Source organism: Neolamprologus multifasciatus, chromosome 13 (genome assembly GCF_963576455.1).
Source record: "Neolamprologus multifasciatus chromosome 13, fNeoMul1.2, whole genome shotgun sequence".
Lineage (NCBI taxonomy): Eukaryota > Metazoa > Chordata > Actinopteri > Cichliformes > Cichlidae > Neolamprologus > Neolamprologus multifasciatus.
Genome location: NC_140451.1, coordinates 21,952,796 through 21,970,444, shown reverse-complemented (window position 1 = coordinate 21,970,444; position 17,649 = coordinate 21,952,796). Strand labels below are relative to the sequence as shown.

General features: G+C 40.4%; 1 protein-coding gene across 3 annotated transcripts in view; it reads right to left on the bottom strand.

Annotated features, from left to right (window-relative positions):
* The window catches only part of adam12b (ADAM metallopeptidase domain 12b), an 88,707-nt gene that overhangs the window by 39,967 nt on the left and 31,091 nt on the right, over positions 1-17,649 (bottom strand). For all 3 annotated transcript variants that reach the window (XR_014877511.1, XM_085182296.1, XM_085182297.1), the window contains exons 4-11: positions 13,167-13,245; positions 10,344-10,420; positions 9,517-9,700; positions 8,736-8,801; positions 7,901-7,972; positions 7,323-7,492; positions 6,776-6,860; positions 2,948-3,096 (exon numbers count right to left, since the gene is read on the bottom strand). Coding sequence is in view for 2 of the 3 variants with exons in the window: in XM_085182296.1 (XP_085038422.1) it covers positions 2,948-3,096; positions 6,776-6,860; positions 7,323-7,492; positions 7,901-7,972; positions 8,736-8,801; positions 9,517-9,700; positions 10,344-10,420; positions 13,167-13,245 (882 nt within the window). In the remaining variant the exon portion in view is untranslated. The remainder of the gene's footprint in view (positions 1-2,947; positions 3,097-6,775; positions 6,861-7,322; positions 7,493-7,900; positions 7,973-8,735; positions 8,802-9,516; positions 9,701-10,343; positions 10,421-13,166; positions 13,246-17,649) is intronic.

Below are 17,649 nucleotides of genomic sequence, written 5' to 3'. Positions count from 1 at the left end.
AGAATATAATTTTTTTTAATTTCAATATCACAATAATCTTCCAATTTAGAACAACAAGTTAAAAAAAGAACTAACAGAAATAAAATACACTTCAGCTAAATACTTAGTATAAGTATAGTATAAGGACTAAAGAACAGCATTCGGCTCCGGAGCCGCAGGTTGCCGACCCCTGACTTACACCAAAGCAGATGAAATAGGTCCCTGCAGTTTAACTGGCTTTGTGTTATCCTGTGATAAACTGTCCCCTTAATTTTTTTGACACGTGTTCATGGACACGGTGCTTCATAGGGCGCCACTGTTACATTATTATTTTAAAAGCTAAATATTGATACATTGTGTCAGTGTATCAACACAAAATCGGCATGCAAAATGTCAGCGGATCAAGGCGTGTGCATTTATTCCACATGGTTGGCAAACAGAGGAGCGGGTAACAGAGTAAAAGGTCACTGATCATCACTTTCAACTACTAATGTAACAGTGCTGATAAGTGGGGTTTTGCTTAATTAAGTTTTTTTTTTTTTTTTTTTTAGAAAATGCGGTATGGTAATTTTTTGAAATTCTCTGCATGACATCACTAGAAGATGTTGTCAGTATGCTGGGGTCTGACATGCACTGCATTAAAATGTTTCGCTCTAATAGATGTTGTAGCACGAAACAGCAGGATGAGGCCAGAGGTTGCACGAATGCAATGTTTTTGAAAACTTCTCCCTCCTTTCAATTTATATGGTAAGAGGTCGTTCAAGTTTTCTGGGAACAGTTCTGGCAAACATTATACAAGTTACATTATTTGTGTGCCTGTTATCAGATTTCATGGAATTTTTTTGTCTGCAGTTTGTTTCTTCTTGTCTCTGCTTAGTTCTAGAAATTATTTGAAATATTTTTTGGCTTAGTTTTTAATGACAAAAGGTCAAAACAAGTGTCAGTAAAATTATTTAGACAAAAATTCATCCTAATGTGCTTGTTGCTTCAAACTCAGATCCCCCGTTTCTCCTGTCTTAGCACATTGCTGTTAATGTCATTTCAAATACACGACAAACTGCAAACAACTGTGTTTAATTAATCTTTCTGTTTTGTGTTGTTATCCATTTATCCACCTGCAGTTTTTATTCAATTTCTTGACTTTTCTTGTGTTTATGCTGCCCTTTGCTGCAATTGTTAGCTGTGATTATACCCATATTAAACCATCTCTTCCTAATGGCCTTTCAGTGTGAGGTAATGGGGGAGGGCAGAAAAAAAAAGCATTTCAAAGTTTATCTGAATTGAATTTTAAGCTTCAACAGCACATGTTTTATAAGGCTTGGCAACCTTTCCTGCAATATTCTCCATGGACAAATCCACAGCCCCATGTGTGTATGATTTAACTGCCCCAGAGATAATGTGTGCAACAGATTGGGTTATTGTCGGCATGTGGGTTTATTTTAGTTTTTTTTTGTTTGTTTGTAGTTTAGAAACTCTATACAAATATTTGAATAATAACAGTTACGATGCATTTCAGGGTTTTGTCTTCTTCACAGTGTATTCATGCTGATTCATCTGTGGCTTGCGGGATTCACCATCAGACAAACCAGACTGGCACCAGACCAAGGGTGAAATCTGGTATTGAGCTCTGGGTTCGCCTTATCTGCTCGCTGTTTACTAACAGTCACAGAGTCCATCTCTTGCAGCAGCTCTGTTATCTCAGCGACCCAGGCAACACGAGCAGAATGCTAGAGCAGATGCTCTAGTCTCAAGCCAAAGTGTGTGCATGTGTGTCTCTCTGTGGATGTGATTTAAACCTTTTCTCATTCATCAACTTATAAACAATGGAGCATCATGTACAGATGAAATCAATCCCACCCATGCAAGTACTGCAGTGAATGCTTTTTGATTGGTTCAGGTACAAAGGAAGTTAGGCTGATAAACATTTTGATCTCGTATCCCAGCTGTGGCCACAACAGAGAGCAAAAACCCAAGTCCCAATTTTAAAAGTTTATCTAAATTTGTGTTTTTTCAAATTAAAAGCCACGTTTTCAAAAACTAATTTGTCAGAGAACACAACAGAATGAGCACTTAAATTAAGTGGACAGTTAAACTATAAATCGGTTTGACATATTTTACCCCCTGGCCTTTAACAATATTTATCCATTTAGATTATTTTGGTGTCAGTTGCCCAGCTTTGAGAATATCTGCTGTGGAAATGTCTGCCTTCTCTTGATACTATTGAACTAAATGGGATTCAAAGTTGTGGTGCCAAAAATACATGAAAAAAACCACAATACAAACCCTCAGCAGCAGGGCTTATTTCCAGAAATCATGACTCGGTTACGAAAAAATAAAATACACAAACTTTGCTGTGAGGAGCTTCATGTCGGAACCGTTTTCTCTTTTATTGAACAATATGCCAAACATCACTGTGCAGAAGAAAGAGCCCATATCCTCACGTTGAAAGGCGCTTCCTAGTTTAAGCGTGACAGGATGTAAACATTAACCCCCACTCCTCGCCCCCTCAGCCGAGCGCTGATGTAAGCTAGCCCCAAACGTCTTTAGGTTGGTGTATGTAGACAACAGAAAGAAAATAGTTCCTACATGAAACTGCTCACGAGTTTTCCTTTTTTTTTGCTTTTCGAGTAACTAGGTCATGATTTCTGGAAAAAAAAAAGACATTGCTGCTGAGATGTTTAAAAGTATTTTTATTGGCACTTGGTGAAATACAAGGCAAGTACTATCTCTTTCCATTACACTCAAGAGAAGGCAGACATTCCTACAGTGAATAACTGTAGAATAACTGGGCTTCTCAAGCTAAACAGTCTAGATGGATAAATGCAAGTGCAGGGGGAAAAAAATGTCATATGGATTTTGGCGGGACAAATCAGCTTAAAGCTACAATCTAAATGCAAGTGTAGCATTGTAATACAACTGAGGATTAAAAACCCCCCAATTAAAATAAAAAAGGTGGCAAAAATCTTACCCTGTGGAGGGGGTCATGATGCAGCCTCCGCGATCAACGGTCATCCTGCAGCCGCAGCCGCGCTCTGGGGTGTCATGGTTCATGCCAAAATTGTGACCCAGCTCATGTGCTAAAGTCACAGCTGCACCCAGCGGGTTGTCGGAGTGATCCTATAATGGACAAAAAAGTGAATCCAACATGGTAAATGTGTGCAATTTTGTGCGTTTGACTATGCGTGAAGTTATTTAGGGAAGCTAGAAGCAAAGAAAAACAACAAAAAAGTGAACTGAAGTGAATTATCCCTCACAAAAAAAAAAGCAAAGAAAAGAGAAGAGTTGTCAAAGAAGAAGTTTTTAAGCTGCAGATTCAAAAAAACAGTAACTGTCCACCTTGCTCCTTTTGTCCTTCTCTTATTACTCATTCTCCTCATGGAGGCCTGAATTCATCTGCCATTCCACTACCCCTGCAGACCCAATCATACCTGCTGCCAGTGGAGACAGCTTCTGCAGGAAGTCCCTATAAACCTATCTCTGTGTGACTTGGTGCTGCATTGATAAGCGAGACAAGGGAGACGGAGATGGAGAATGACACGCGCAAAAGAGGGGGAAGTTTCACTTTCTGCTAGTTTTATAGACAGACTTGGTGGGAAGAGCCAGACAGAGATGGGGGGCATTTGGAGGGTAACCGAGATATTAAGTCAGTGTAGTGTATAAAGCATGTGTGCCAAGGTGAACGGGAATGGTAGTAAACAATGACAAATGACTACAATCAAAATGTGTTATTATTTTGCCAAAATTCTGCTGTTAGATAAAATACATCATTTTCCGCAAACTGTAACAAAAAAGAAAATCACTAACAGGTTTTGACAATCTCCTTTCATTCAGCGCAAAACAGACACATTTTCATGCACAGACTAATGGGGAGCATACATTTCTCACAATGTTATCTGAAAAATGAAACTGATATTACCATTCTTTTTCTTTCTGTTAGAAAGAGTTACACAAAAGAGAAAAACACTGATATCAATCTCATGAATGTATAGTACACATGATATAAGCAACAGTAACTCATAAACTTTATTTTGCATAAAGAAGGAAAACAAAGGGAAAACATTTCGCCTGACTCTGCCCAAAGGTAGAAAAAATAAGAGAAAAATCACCGACTGTATCATGCATTTTTTTCCAGCTGTGACTCTGAATACAGATTCCTCACTGCATGCCTATGTATGAGTGCCACTAATGTCAAGCAATACATTAACCTCTCTGCAGGTTTACACAGAGATAAGTAATGTAGGTGACTGCTGGTTGCAGATGAGCCTACGCACAAACCTCTAGTATCTCAATATGCTGTGCAGACCAGAGCATTGAGCAAGCAAATTGGTTAATCCAACTTCTGCCATGAGGAGTGCTTGAAATGGGAAAGAAATGTTAGGATAAATGTTTAAACTAAAAGAAAATACAGAAATATCTGTGACAGCAGATAAAACACCAGTGATGAATTTTGTAATATTCCTTGAAATGTCTGTGTGTTAATGTGCAAGATTCAGAATTTGTAATTAAGCAAACCTCGGGGAAAAAAGAAGGAAGGAAAGAAAGGCTGCCAATTTACTACTGTGCATCTTACCATGGTTCTCTGCCATGCAGCTTATATGAGAAAATGTCATGCTTCCCTCGAGGACAAGGTCATATGTCAATGTTAAGGGCAAGACGAACCACTTCCTGCTGTGATTAAAGATCAGCATCATGGGGAGCTGCACCCTGGTTTTTCACAGCAAGGATGGGAAAACTTTCCTTTGCTACTGTCATGTTTACCAGTGGGTTAGTGCATCTACACTGTGTGTGTGTGTGTGTGTGTGTGTGTGTACGTGTAATTCATAGCTGAGTGCTCCCTCACAAAAAAAGTGTAATATCAGAGTCAACAGCCACAGCCATTACTTTGAAGCTGCTACGAGCTGCTGTTGTAATGGTGAGAATTTGTGGAGATGGTTGCAACCAAGAAATGCTATGATGGGTGTGAAAATAACTCTCAGACGACAATACTGTACCACATAAAAATCATTTACAAAAAGACTTAGGAAGAAAAAAAATATAGCATTGTGCTAAAACAAAAAAGTGAGGCTGCACTGAGGAAGATTAATACATTGTAGCGTACGGTTTGAGGAACAGTTCATCTCCTCTTACTGTCCCCTAACTGCTTACGTGGCCCTTTAATCTTGGTCCAGACCATCTGCTGTATGTAAGTGATGGGGAAACCAAACATCTGGAGAATCCTCAGTACGGCCACGGCCAGAGGAAAACATCTCCATTAATGGGGGACACATCTGGGATGAGGCATAATGGCACTGGGATGATAACCGCTTTGTGATTTGGCGCGGATATCAAGTGCTGTAAAAGGCAGAGGAGCCTAACAGGCGGCTAATTTACTACGTGTCGAAATTCAGTGCACCAGGGGTGCGACACAGTCGTGGGTAAAAATGGATTTTTGATTCAAATGCATGCTGTGCAAGAGCTGACATTCACTCACAGATAGATCAATTCATCACATAAAAATGTAAATGCGGTTCTGTTCGAAAGTCGAGGTCCTTTGATTTAATCCCGTGCCCCACCAATTCTACTAGCAACTCTTCATTGGCACCCTGTTAGCTCTGGAAATTAATTTAAAATCCTTCTCCCCATATACAAGGCCTTGAATAATCAATCAACAATCTTAAATACCTCTTAGTACCATATTACCCCAATAGAGCACCTTGCTGTCAGACTGCAGGCTTGTTCCTGGAGATTTTAAACGTAGCTATCAGGCCCCTCTCCTCTGGAAACAGCTCCCAGTTTGGATTCAGGAGACAGCATAAAGCATAAAGCATAAAGCGTATAGTTAGGGCTGCTATAGACTTAGGCCTCCTATGATACACTGAGCATTGACTTGACTCCACTTGACTCTTTTCATTCCCCAGGTGAGAATGCCATTAAGTTTTTCCTTTTCTCTCACATAGTTTGTATTTTGTCCCATCTTTTTATGCTATCCTTTGTTTTTTCTCTATTCCATCACAAACAGTCACAGCAGATGGCTGCCCCTCGCAGAGTCTGCTTCTGATGGATGGTGTCTTCCTGTTAAAGGGGAGTTTTTCCTTCCCACCATCGCCTAATGGTTGCTTATAGCTGATCACCTGATTGTTAGTGTTTCTCTTTAACAGAATGATTCACAGCACCTTGTGGCAAATGCTGTTGTGATTTGGTGCTATATAGATAGAAAGTGAACTTTCAGCCTGCACTGGACTCATTCAGGAGTGACCCCTGCTTGTCATTGCAAACAGAAGCTCCACACACATCACTGATAAACTGGAGAGTCACACTGAAAACGTCTAGTAATTACCACATAAAAGAGCAGCATCAGTTTAACCTTCTGCCAATTTGTGATCGAAACACCAGGTCGCCAAAGCTTGCAGTACCTGTCCAGCTTTAGAAGAATTTTATGACGGATTGTTGTTTGATGAATGCTGACCTTGACAGAAAGCCAGTTTAACACGTGGGTCTGAAAGAGGCATTTGAGTTGCAGCGCAAAAGATTTATTGCACGACTGTTAGACTTCAAATAGCAACAGTGTGCGTGCCTGCAGAGCAATCCTTCTAAGAGTACACATTTTACATATTGTTATGTGCAAGCTGATGTTTGCCTGGCAGGCATGTCTGCAAGTGCCCTTCCAGCAAACAATGAGCACCTTTTCCGTGTAAATCGGGGCTGGATTGTGTTAGCCTGCTGAATCTGAACAATGTCAGCACTGATACAATCAGGCTACGCAGAGGAAAGGGAGGGTGGAGGCATGCTGGGAGTAGTAGGAAGATTTTACACTCACCATGACAATACCTCCAGACTGCTCAGCAGTGCACATACTCATAATGGGTGCCATGCCAATTGTGGTGCCCTGGAAGTAAACCCCACTGACAAGGAGAGAAGTAGGAGACAGAACTTTTAGAGGAGAAAACTGCTATTACATGTTTATAGTAATGGTATAAGTGAAAAACTTCAATTTTACCAATTAGTTTTCCAAATATGATTGTTTAATCATATCACACCTGTCAGGAGAATATGTAACTGTTTCAGTCTGTCTTTTTGTTAGCAGCACTGTTAAATTCTACTAACAAATTAAATGCATTACATTTTCAATCCAGGAATTTATGCCCTAACATAACCAGGTAGGCTATCAGGCTATCTTCTTAACCACCAAATGGAAATAGTAAAAACAGGGAAATATAATCTTGATGTGAAAATATGAAAGGATTCAGATGAAAATCTCAATCCTGATTTCTGTTTGGGTCCATGCCCTGGTGGATGTATGTGCTACATCATGCAGTCTAGGTGCAAATATTGAACTGATTACATTTAATAATTTAGATGTCCACCTTATAAGCTGAGCATTGTCGTGAGGTTTCTGGGGAAGCAGTTTGACTTTCCTCCAGTCTAAGAACTCGTGCAGGGTGGTGAAGGGATCTTGGGTGATGGGACATTTATCAGAGTCGCTCCACACCTCCAGACCCACAAGGGCCACCCGGATGTTCAGGGCCCTGTAGAACTGCACAGAAGATTTTAATAAGGATGGAAAAGCATGGAGAAAACACAAATGTCCATAAGACTGTTACATAAGTGAGGCTGTTTAATGGGGTTTTACCTTTGTTCACTCAATTAATTGATGTATGATTCTTTTCATCCTAGCAGGCCTAATCAATCACACGTTGCCTTATTTTTCTGACAGTATAAGATCATGTCTTTGCCATTTCCTTAAAGTAAATCTATCTGCCTACACAGCGTGTAAGCTATAGAGACACAGCTCAGGCAGTGGTGTGAGGCAGACTAAAGTCAGCTGCTTTAGTAGGAAATTAATATATCACGCAGACGTGCCATTAATCTCTGCTGCCAAAAATATTTCTATTTTAAAAAGGTGATTTATCCCTCCTGTGCAAAGGGGAGGAGGATGTTTTACCTTGTCCACATAATTGGCTATCTCTACCAGTCTCTGCTTCACCTTCTCCAAGTCCTTTCCTTGTTTCTGAAACTGAAAACAAAATTGCATGTAATCAGTGGAAGAAATTACACTCGCAAAAGTGTTTCATGAGGACATAAGAGACCGTCATTTCCAGAACATAGAGAAAACCCCTCAAACCACACTAAAAGGACACAGAAAAGCAGAGATTTGTATGAATGAGTTGAAATATTCACTGGCACTACATTTTTCTGCGTGTTGGGCAGGTTGTCAAGCTGTGACCATCTGGATCTAGAAAAATCTCCTAGTGTTAGAGAGGCGAATGGCATGGCCACAGGGAGCAGGTATGCTGGCAGATACGACAGCTTGCAAAGCTTTGGAACCAAATTGCAGCTCAAGTCAGACCTTCCAGTTTTACCCTTCTGTGCATCCAACTGCACCGATGCTGGACTGCATATCTAAGCCTAACAACATACTTGATCCCTTATCCTTCCTTTCATTTCCTTTCCTCCCATTCAGGTCAGTGGCATTAGCAGAGGGCTGTCAGGAGGAAGCCCCACAAATAGCTCTTCAGTGCTTATGGGAGACTATTCACTATCCACATGGTTTTTCCCCGTTTCCTGTCTGCTCTGCTGGGAAATTGAAAAAAGAACTTCCTGTCAGAAAAGAGACCACACTGCTTGTTGCACACTCATCCCTCTCTGTAGCTCCAGTGGGATCTATTCCATAGTTACTACAGCTCATGCTTATACCACAAAAGGATTGTGGGCTTTCAGTGTGTCGTCTCTGCTGGTCAAAAACTGCATTTGCGAAGAGAGGCAAGTAGGTGCATTACCTCTCTGTTGTCTGCAACAATGATCAGCTCGACATATTTGGTTGTCTTCTGAGCATGCCTTTTATGCTGTGATAAAAACAAAGATGGGAAAAATTTGACAGTTATTAGGAAATGCGTAGAAGATCAAGACACCATTTCTGTCATTTCTTACCGCTTCTACTTAAAAGACTTAAGATGAACCTTTAAAAACTGCAACAGCTAAAAAAAGGTATTTACATTCTTGCCAAGAGATAGATGAGAAGATAGCACTTAAACGTCTGTTCACTAAATATAAAGATATAACCTGGTATCTATCCTGCTATCTGGTTTTAGCATGCAGGCTAAAACACTGCAAATCAGGCTTTGTCCCAGCTGATATATTTCCTTTAAAAAAACAAACAAAGATGAGATAATCTATCTAATTAAGTACTGTATATAGGCAAGTTTCACTTCCTAAGTCAGGCAGAGTTCTTAATGCTTGTAAATAGGGGCAGATGGATGCTGCACCTGCTCAATGCAAAGCACTGGCCAAACCTTCTGCATGAGCCCTTGACTCCGTGCTCTCGATGCTGATAAAATGAGTGTCAAACCCAAGGCAACACCCTGAGGGAACTCATCCAGACAAGAATGCTTGCCAATATACTCATCTTGGTCAAACGCCCATTTATCTTTGATCAGTTCAATGATAGGCCTAACCTTCAGACTCGCTTAATGGTGAAAAACTGCAAACCAATAATGTAGCACTTAGCCGCTTTATCCAGTGACACTGTGATAAAAAAGAAAAACCCAGTAATAATCTCACCCTTGTGTGGAAGGACTTGAAGGGGCTTTCAATGTGGTTTTCAACTGAGGACGTGTTGAAGCTGTGGCCGCATGTTCCGGGGGTCAGCCTGAGCTCTTCCACTCGGTAAATGAAGTGAACTCCGGTGTCATCGCCAGACACAGGCTCGATGATAAATGTCTTGTTTTCAAGTGCGATGAAGCCTCTGCGGAGACAACAGGATAAGTCGGAAAACAAAACCTCAAAGCATGACCAGTCTCTCAAATGCAGAGTTTGATTAAATGGGCTGTCTCTAATGGAATACATAACTAGGCCGGCTCTTTTCCTGCAATCCCACTTTTGCTAAAACCAGATGTTGTTTTATTTGAGAAAAAGACTACATTTTTTTTAAAGACTCACATCTTTTAATGTCAGATCAGAAATATATACCACACATTAATAACCCAAACAAATCTAAGTGGTCCTTATGGGGAAACTTAACATTTTCTATTCCCAAAATGCTTCCTTGCTGTTGGATTAAGCAGAACAGATGAAAATGTGCATGCTTAATACAGTTTAAATACAACTTTGGATTGTGGTTCATTTTGTAGCAACAGCAAGATTATAATTACTGCCCAAATGAGTCCAGACATTTACTGGATCCCACCGTGAGTAAAGACAATGAGGTGTGACATTTCACCGATTCCTACGAGTCACACCAACTCACTGACAGCACGCTTAAGGGCTTAAGAGAGATGGGCTGCTGTGCTGAGCGACTTAAGTAAATATAAACATTGGAGTGGCAAATAGCACTTAAAGGGCAGCGTAGTGATGCTGCTTGAATGCAAAATGATGCCTGAGATTCTTACCGAAGGCCTGAGCAGGCACTGAGGGTAACGTCTGAGCTGGGATGCGCCTGCACTTCCCCGTGGTAGTAGCAGTGATTCTAAAAGAGAGGTTTTTTTAATGTGAACAAAAAAAAAAAAAAAAATGCCAAAACCTTTACATGTTAGAAATAAGAAACACTTTTAAAGAAACAAAGTGTGATATAAAATGTGTCATACTAAAAAAAGCAGAAGAAGAAAGCAGCTTGTCACATTCCTATCGCTGTACTGAAGCTCTTACCTGACTTCAAAAGAGCAATACAGTACAAAAGACACTGGGACTATGCTGATGCTGTCCCAACTCATGTTCATTTAAATTAGCATGCTCTGAAGAAATCTGTCTACACTCCCTTTCTTACACAGGCCATTTAAAATTAATGCAACTTATAAAGTTGAAGAGAAAGCAGAAAAAATTGGCACGCATGGGAGGTGACAGTAACATGGTAATTGTTCGCCTTTTGTTAATCCATCAGACTGCTCTAGTGGAAGGAAATGGGGACATTTAAGGCTCCTCAGAAACAGTGAAAACGCTGTTGTCTGACCACAAGGGGAACAGAGGAAATGACTCTCATTAAGAGGGAATACAGACCTCCATTTACTGTCTAGTAGCACTCCAGCCCTTTTAAATCAACTGTCATTCCCCACTACACTGACCATTTCTCATTCCCTGTACTGAACTCCAGTAGGAAGAAATCTGGGGTGGGATTTTTACAAAAAGATGAAGTGAAGAAACTCCCATTTAATAAGTTCACTACAAGGTAATGAACTGGTAATGGATTTGAGAATCATTAGATTAAGGATAAAAATAGAACAACTATAAAAGGCTCTGTGCTCAGGCTGTGTTTGACCTAGCTAGGTTCACCTTTTACAAAGGATAACATCAGGTACAGTTAGTGACTGTCTCTGTGTCTCTCTTTTACAGCAGCTAAATGTTGAGTGACTAAATACTCAAATGAAAATACAGAACAGATAATACGGTCATATGAAAAACAATGTTTTCACTTTAAGCTTTAATTTGTATCATATTTCATATATCCAGGATTTTTTTGGCAACTTATTCCTTAAAACTGTATTATGTCATTTATTTAGGTTTTTGGGGAAAACAATGACACTGATGATGCAGATATCTAAAAAATGATGCATTAAATATAATACGCTGGGCATTAAGAGGTTAGAAACATGGAATAACATGCTTTGGACACCTGAAACCAAAGTGGAGATGTTTTCTTACGGTGTTTGGTGAAAACCAAACACGCTATATCAACACAAACACCCCATAGCAGCTGGCAAACAGCGGTGGATGGGTGATGATTTGAGCTTTTTCTTTCCAGCCACACGACCTGTGCGCCTTGCAGTCGCTGAGTTTAGCATGAATTCCTCTGTATACCAAAGTGTTCTAGAGTCAAACGTGAGGCCATTCGTCTGACAGCTAAAGCTTTGAAAGTGGGTCATGCAACAGGGCAGTGATCCCAAGCAGTGCAGCAAAGCTACAACAGAATGGCTGAAAAAAAAAAGAATCAATGTGTTGCAATGGTCAATGTGCAGACCTCAACCGGACCTGAAATGCTGGGGCAGGACCTTAAGTGTGCTGTGCATAAACCAATACCCACGAACCTCAATGAACTGAAGCAAGACTGTAAAGAAGAGTTATTGCTGGTTCTACAAGCCTTTGAATCATGGGTGTACTTATTTATTCACACTGCCTCATAAATCCCTGTGAAAACTTTCTTTTTCACATGACTGTAAATCACAGTCAACCTCTTGGTATCTAAGTTATTCATTTCCTTAAAGTTGTTAGCTGACATGCACTGCATTGTTCCAAACTGAGTTAGGTATTCTAACCAAAGACAGACAAGAACTGAATAATGTTTTGTTAAGCAGCATGAAATAATGACCCACTGCTAAGCTGCTTAAGGAGTCAATTTACATCCTAAATTAGAGGTCAGGTCAGGTTTGTTTTATAGGTGTGGGCTTGCATGCTAGAAGAGTAGCAAATGTTTTTAAATCATTTGCATATGAAAAATATATAGAAATGCAGGTTCAGTACAGCACATTCATTGCCACTGAATCATGGTTAACACTTGTTCAGCAGGTACCGAAGGTCTCCAGTCTGTTAGAATTCTTCTTACATCCACCAATGAAGGATTAAATGATAAAAATTTAAACTGTGGGGAAACTGGCTAAAAAGTGTCCCCAGTGTCCACAATCCAACTAGGCAGCAAAAAGGGCAAGAGGCTGTGAACTATGTTAAAAACATAATAAAACAGCTTTTTTATAAAGGATCAGTTGTGCTATTTTTTCCCTGAGCCAAATAAACTGATTTCAACCATCCATGTGTCACACTAAAATGCCTTGAGAAGTACTTTCTCCGTTTCCAAAGACTAGCGAGCACTCCGCCTCGCACGGCTAGCATGAATACAGCATAAAACAAGCAGTCAAGAATAAACCATCTGCTAAAAGGGGATTCCATAATAAAATCCTGATGGCAATGTTGGCTGAAAAACTACCAGCATGAAACACAGCTTATCATCAAGTAGGCCACGGGGTAGAGTGTGTTCACCAACAGTGGGAGGCTTTCAAATACAAACTCGACCACATGGAAGCAATAAAAAAAAAAAAAAACGACAAGAAAACTCTTATTTCTGTCCTAGATTTGATTTTAAATGAGTAAAGCTGATTCTCTGCAAGAAGAGAAAACTCGTCTGTCTTTGTGAGTTTTTAAAGGGCCACTTTTTACAACGTGACTGTGCAGCATCGCTGAACATCAACTTGACCATAAATGTCAAAAGCACTCCAACGCTGCCCTACCGTGAAGTTGTGAGCACCGGTGACTGCACTTCCATCCTCCCGGTAATGTGTCTCGGTGTAATGGCTGGCAAAAAGACCCCTAAGAAGAGAACATGACAAGAGCATAAAAAACCCATTTATTTACTCATCGATTAGAAAAAAGAAGACTTTGTTTTCAGACAACCGAGAGGACTTGACCCTCAGTTGACTTTATATGTAGATTGCTTGTAAGGATTTGGGGGATGATGTGGATGAAACACTTAGCAGTCCGAGGCAGGGAGAGACTTGATTTTCTGTAAATTTATTACGTGATTCATAAGTGTCCTTGAATCCCCTGGCATTCAGCATGAACAAGTTGAACCAAATGCTGATGTAATTTCTCAGCATGCGTGAGTGTGTGTGTCTGTGCATATCTTTTCAACTGTGTGTCACTTGTGTGTGTGTGTGTGTGTGTGAGAGAGAGAGAGAGAGTGGGTGTGCTTTCCTCTACAGGCCATGAACAGATGGACATGGAGAGACCCACCCTGAGCATTGGCAAAGGAGCAGCAGGAACACCCATTTTTTGCAGCTGTATACTCAGATTGACATCAGGCAGGATGATCTCAGGATGTATGTGTGTTAGAGTGCATTAGAAGAAGAGAGGGAGGTGGAAATACCCAGAAAACCAACAATACGTCTTGCAAGTCTGGCGTGTATTATCCTAAAGGTGATTATATGGCAAAAAAGTAACAGAGGAGACTTAAAAACTAGATCACACACATACCCCACAGTGCTGTGCCAGCTCACGCAAATCGCATGTACCACAAACCAGAATTAGATGAGACGAGTGGCAACGGTGAGGCATTAAGCCAATAGTGTGTTTTTTTTCTTCCATTCTTCAGGTCCATTTAATGTCTTATCTGGATATTTACAGTTAATTATTTTATCACCCGTTTATAGGAAGATCAATCCTCTGTGCCCCGAGCCTGACCACATTTAAACTTCATTAAATACTTATTATCGCTTTAATGTGCCTTATCACGCCATTAGCAAGCTCTAAACCAAATCTGATAAGCCGAGCGGCCAGTAATCACTTTGAAGAGCCCGGTACGTCTCATAAAAATTTGATGACACATCAGAGGATGCTGCATGCTTCTCGGAAAAGCCCAAAATATGTATCTTAATAGTGAACGTTTAACAGTGGCGCTCGGAAACAGCCACAGCACAATTATAGGAAGGCGCACCGAAACGGCTCCATTTGCCGTAAAGATGGGATTTGTGTCACGTGAGCGGTAATTCCAAGCAAATGCTCTCGTGCTGTATTTTTTTTGGGACATGTTGGGAAAGCCAGCTTAGGGGCAGTGTGGCCGCCAGGACTGAGACACACGCTGCAGAAAAGCTGCAGGATTTACATGATGGAATCTCCCTGTAATCAACTTGTTGGCAAGAGTACACAGAGTTTATGAGGCCATGAATGTTTACTGTGCGTTTGCAGAGAATTTCCTCACTGGTTATCTTGCACTGCTGAAGACTGTTTCATGCTTCTGTTTCTCACTGTCGCAGCGCTCTAATGTTGTGTCGTGTATCTGACCCAGTACGCAGAATGCTCATGTTTGTAACTAAAACACAGCTACCTAAGGAAGAAAGTGTACACTTCCATATAATTAAGCAATTTTTACTGGCGCCAACAGCCCACCTCCGTCGTCAATCAATTTTCCATGATTATGCTGCAAAAGACAAAGTGTTGACATTTTTGAATCATGTGGAAAATAAATACATCTTTTACTTGTCCTCATTCCACATGAGAAAAATGACGGCATACTGTGAGGACTGATAATTTATTCCGTAGCTGTTACTGATGAATAAGTTGCAGGATGTTTTATGCTCTGCGGGATGACTCTGTGTCTACACCACTATATTACACCTCCACAAAGAAAAACACATTTTCTTTTTCATTTTCATTCCTGTAATTGTTTAAGTCAATAACCACAGATTCTGTGGTCCTAACTGTGTGTTGCGATTCATTAGACACAGTGTAGTATCTAATTAACAGCTCACTAATGGCCGCCCAGGTTAAGTGTGATAAATGACAGGCTGTTTAACAGAACCCCTGGGAGGCAGAAAATAATATTTGTCTTAAAGAATAATCTCCCATCTTACACGCGCCTCCTTAGATTTAATTTAACTTTTCTGAAATAACTGCATGAATTATTGATTGTCTCTAAAAAGCCAGATGAATAGCTTTCCACAGCCTCCTTTTGAGGCTAGAGTGCTGCTCATGCGAGTGATGTTTAAATATAATTAGGAGCATGATTCACTATTTGGAAAGGACCTTCCAGTAAATCTAAATCAAGACTCCCACATATGTTTGCAAGAACGCTCATTGTGTTGCTGAAATAGCCGATCTGGCCTTCGAAATCTGACGTCCCGCAACGTCTCTGATGAACATACATCAGTGTTTCTATTCCATCTGCTTGCATAAGTGGAACGCTACGCTATATCATACACAACAACTGAGGCTGGCAGAGATAGGACTAGCACAATGCAGGGACAATACAGACAAGGACAGCATAAAAACTCATTACGGCAGACCACAGAGGACCCTTCTTCATTTTAGAGGCATAAAACAAACTGGCAGATGTTATTTTCTGCCATATCTGAAATTACAGGAGACAGAACTATTGTTGTCTCTGAATTGAGCAAGTATTTTGATGAGTTTTATTTAAAAAGAACAAATCAAATCAAACAGACAAAGAGTCGCTACAACGGTGTGATCGATGAAGCTGAAACTAAATGCATCACTCGCTGTTTACACAGATCGATGTTTATAATAACATTTTTCTCTCTTGATCCAGCCAGTACGACGTTCTGTGCAAGTGCAGAAACTCATTTACATACATGTGACTGCGTCTCATGTAATAATTCACCATTACACAAATCCCCTTGAGCATGGAACCATTTGAGAGCAATGTGGCTCCTCTTGCAGCCTCTCTACTTCCTTTGAAGAGTGCTAACTTCAGTGATTTCTTTTAATCCCCTCTCCCCCACAAGCCTAACCCCTAAGCCTTCCTATGGCTGCTACTTATGGTAGCATATGCTAAACTCCAAAAAGAGCAGACTACTACAGAAGCAGAGGCAGATGAAGACGAGAGAGGAACTAAAGAGGTGTGGCTGACAAGTCTAATTCTATTTCCACATACGGCTGCGTTCCAAATTGATTTACATACAGCTCAGTGTGCCTTCAGCTAAGGCTTGGCTGTGGCTGTGAGTGCACCGGAGTGTACAAGCCAGCAAAACCAGAGAAAACTAGGGAGAGACAGTGGTGAGGGTGGGAGGAGTGAGGGAAGCAAACAAACAAAAAAATTCCCTGAACTACATAATTAAAGAAAAGCCTTCTTTTAATCTTCTTTACTGGCTTCATAAAAGAGTCATCGTGTCCATTTCTGCATTACTTTCATCTTTGTTGTCTCACTGGAATTTAAGGTGTCGGGTCAAAATGTTAGGCAGCTACACAGTTGAGGTGGGTGAGGATATCATTGACGTTGGGGGGTATGGAGAAATTTAAAATGACATCTGATGATAGCGGCTGATAAAAATTCGGAAAAATGCCAAACTTATTACATATTCAACTTTGGGGAAGAGGACGGTCTGTTCAGAAATTGATGCGAGCCATGTAATAGCTGTTGAAACATTTCACACTGAAATAAAAATGACCTAAGATAATGTGTGGGCAACATTTGTGCAGCATTTTAGAGCTGTGTAATAATCGTAGTTTGTGTGTTTCCAGTGTTATTGTGATAATGTTTGCTAACTTTACAGGTGCTGCTACTGTAGGTCGAATATTTTCTTCTTTAATTGCAGATCACAATGGAAGCTAATCTAATGAACTGGTACTTATATAGTGTATTTCTAGCGCTTTATTACTTCATGCCTCATTCATCCATTCACACACACATTCATAAAAGTGCTTTTTCCTAACCTAACATTCACACAGTCACACCCTGATGGGGTTCAGTATCTTGTCCTTTCCTTGGAAGAGCCAGGGATTGAACCACCAACCTTCCGATTAGCAGATGACTAAATCAAACAGACAAAGACTCTAAATCCTGAGTCCGAGTCACCCCAATCTAATCTAATTTATAAGGATTCATCACCAGGGAAAAATAAATACCTGTGCCAAACTTTGTGCCAATTCAACAAGCAGCTGTTAGGATATTTTGATGCCAAGAGGTCATTTATATGGATCAATATCCATACAGACTTTCATGACAAACCACCTTATATTTCTTAAAGTTATTAAACTAAAAAGATCCAAACAGCATACGTTGAGACTCTTATCAGCCAGGCAAAGGATTGGGTCTCATAATGACACTTACAGTACCACCATAAGCGAAACTAAAGAGTCACATTCATGGATGAGCAGACTAAGATTTTCCATTATATATGCTCCAGCAGGCACGGGATGAATATCAAACATGCTGGCTGATGGGGCAGGCCTATTTAAATATTGACTGACCAAAGCAAA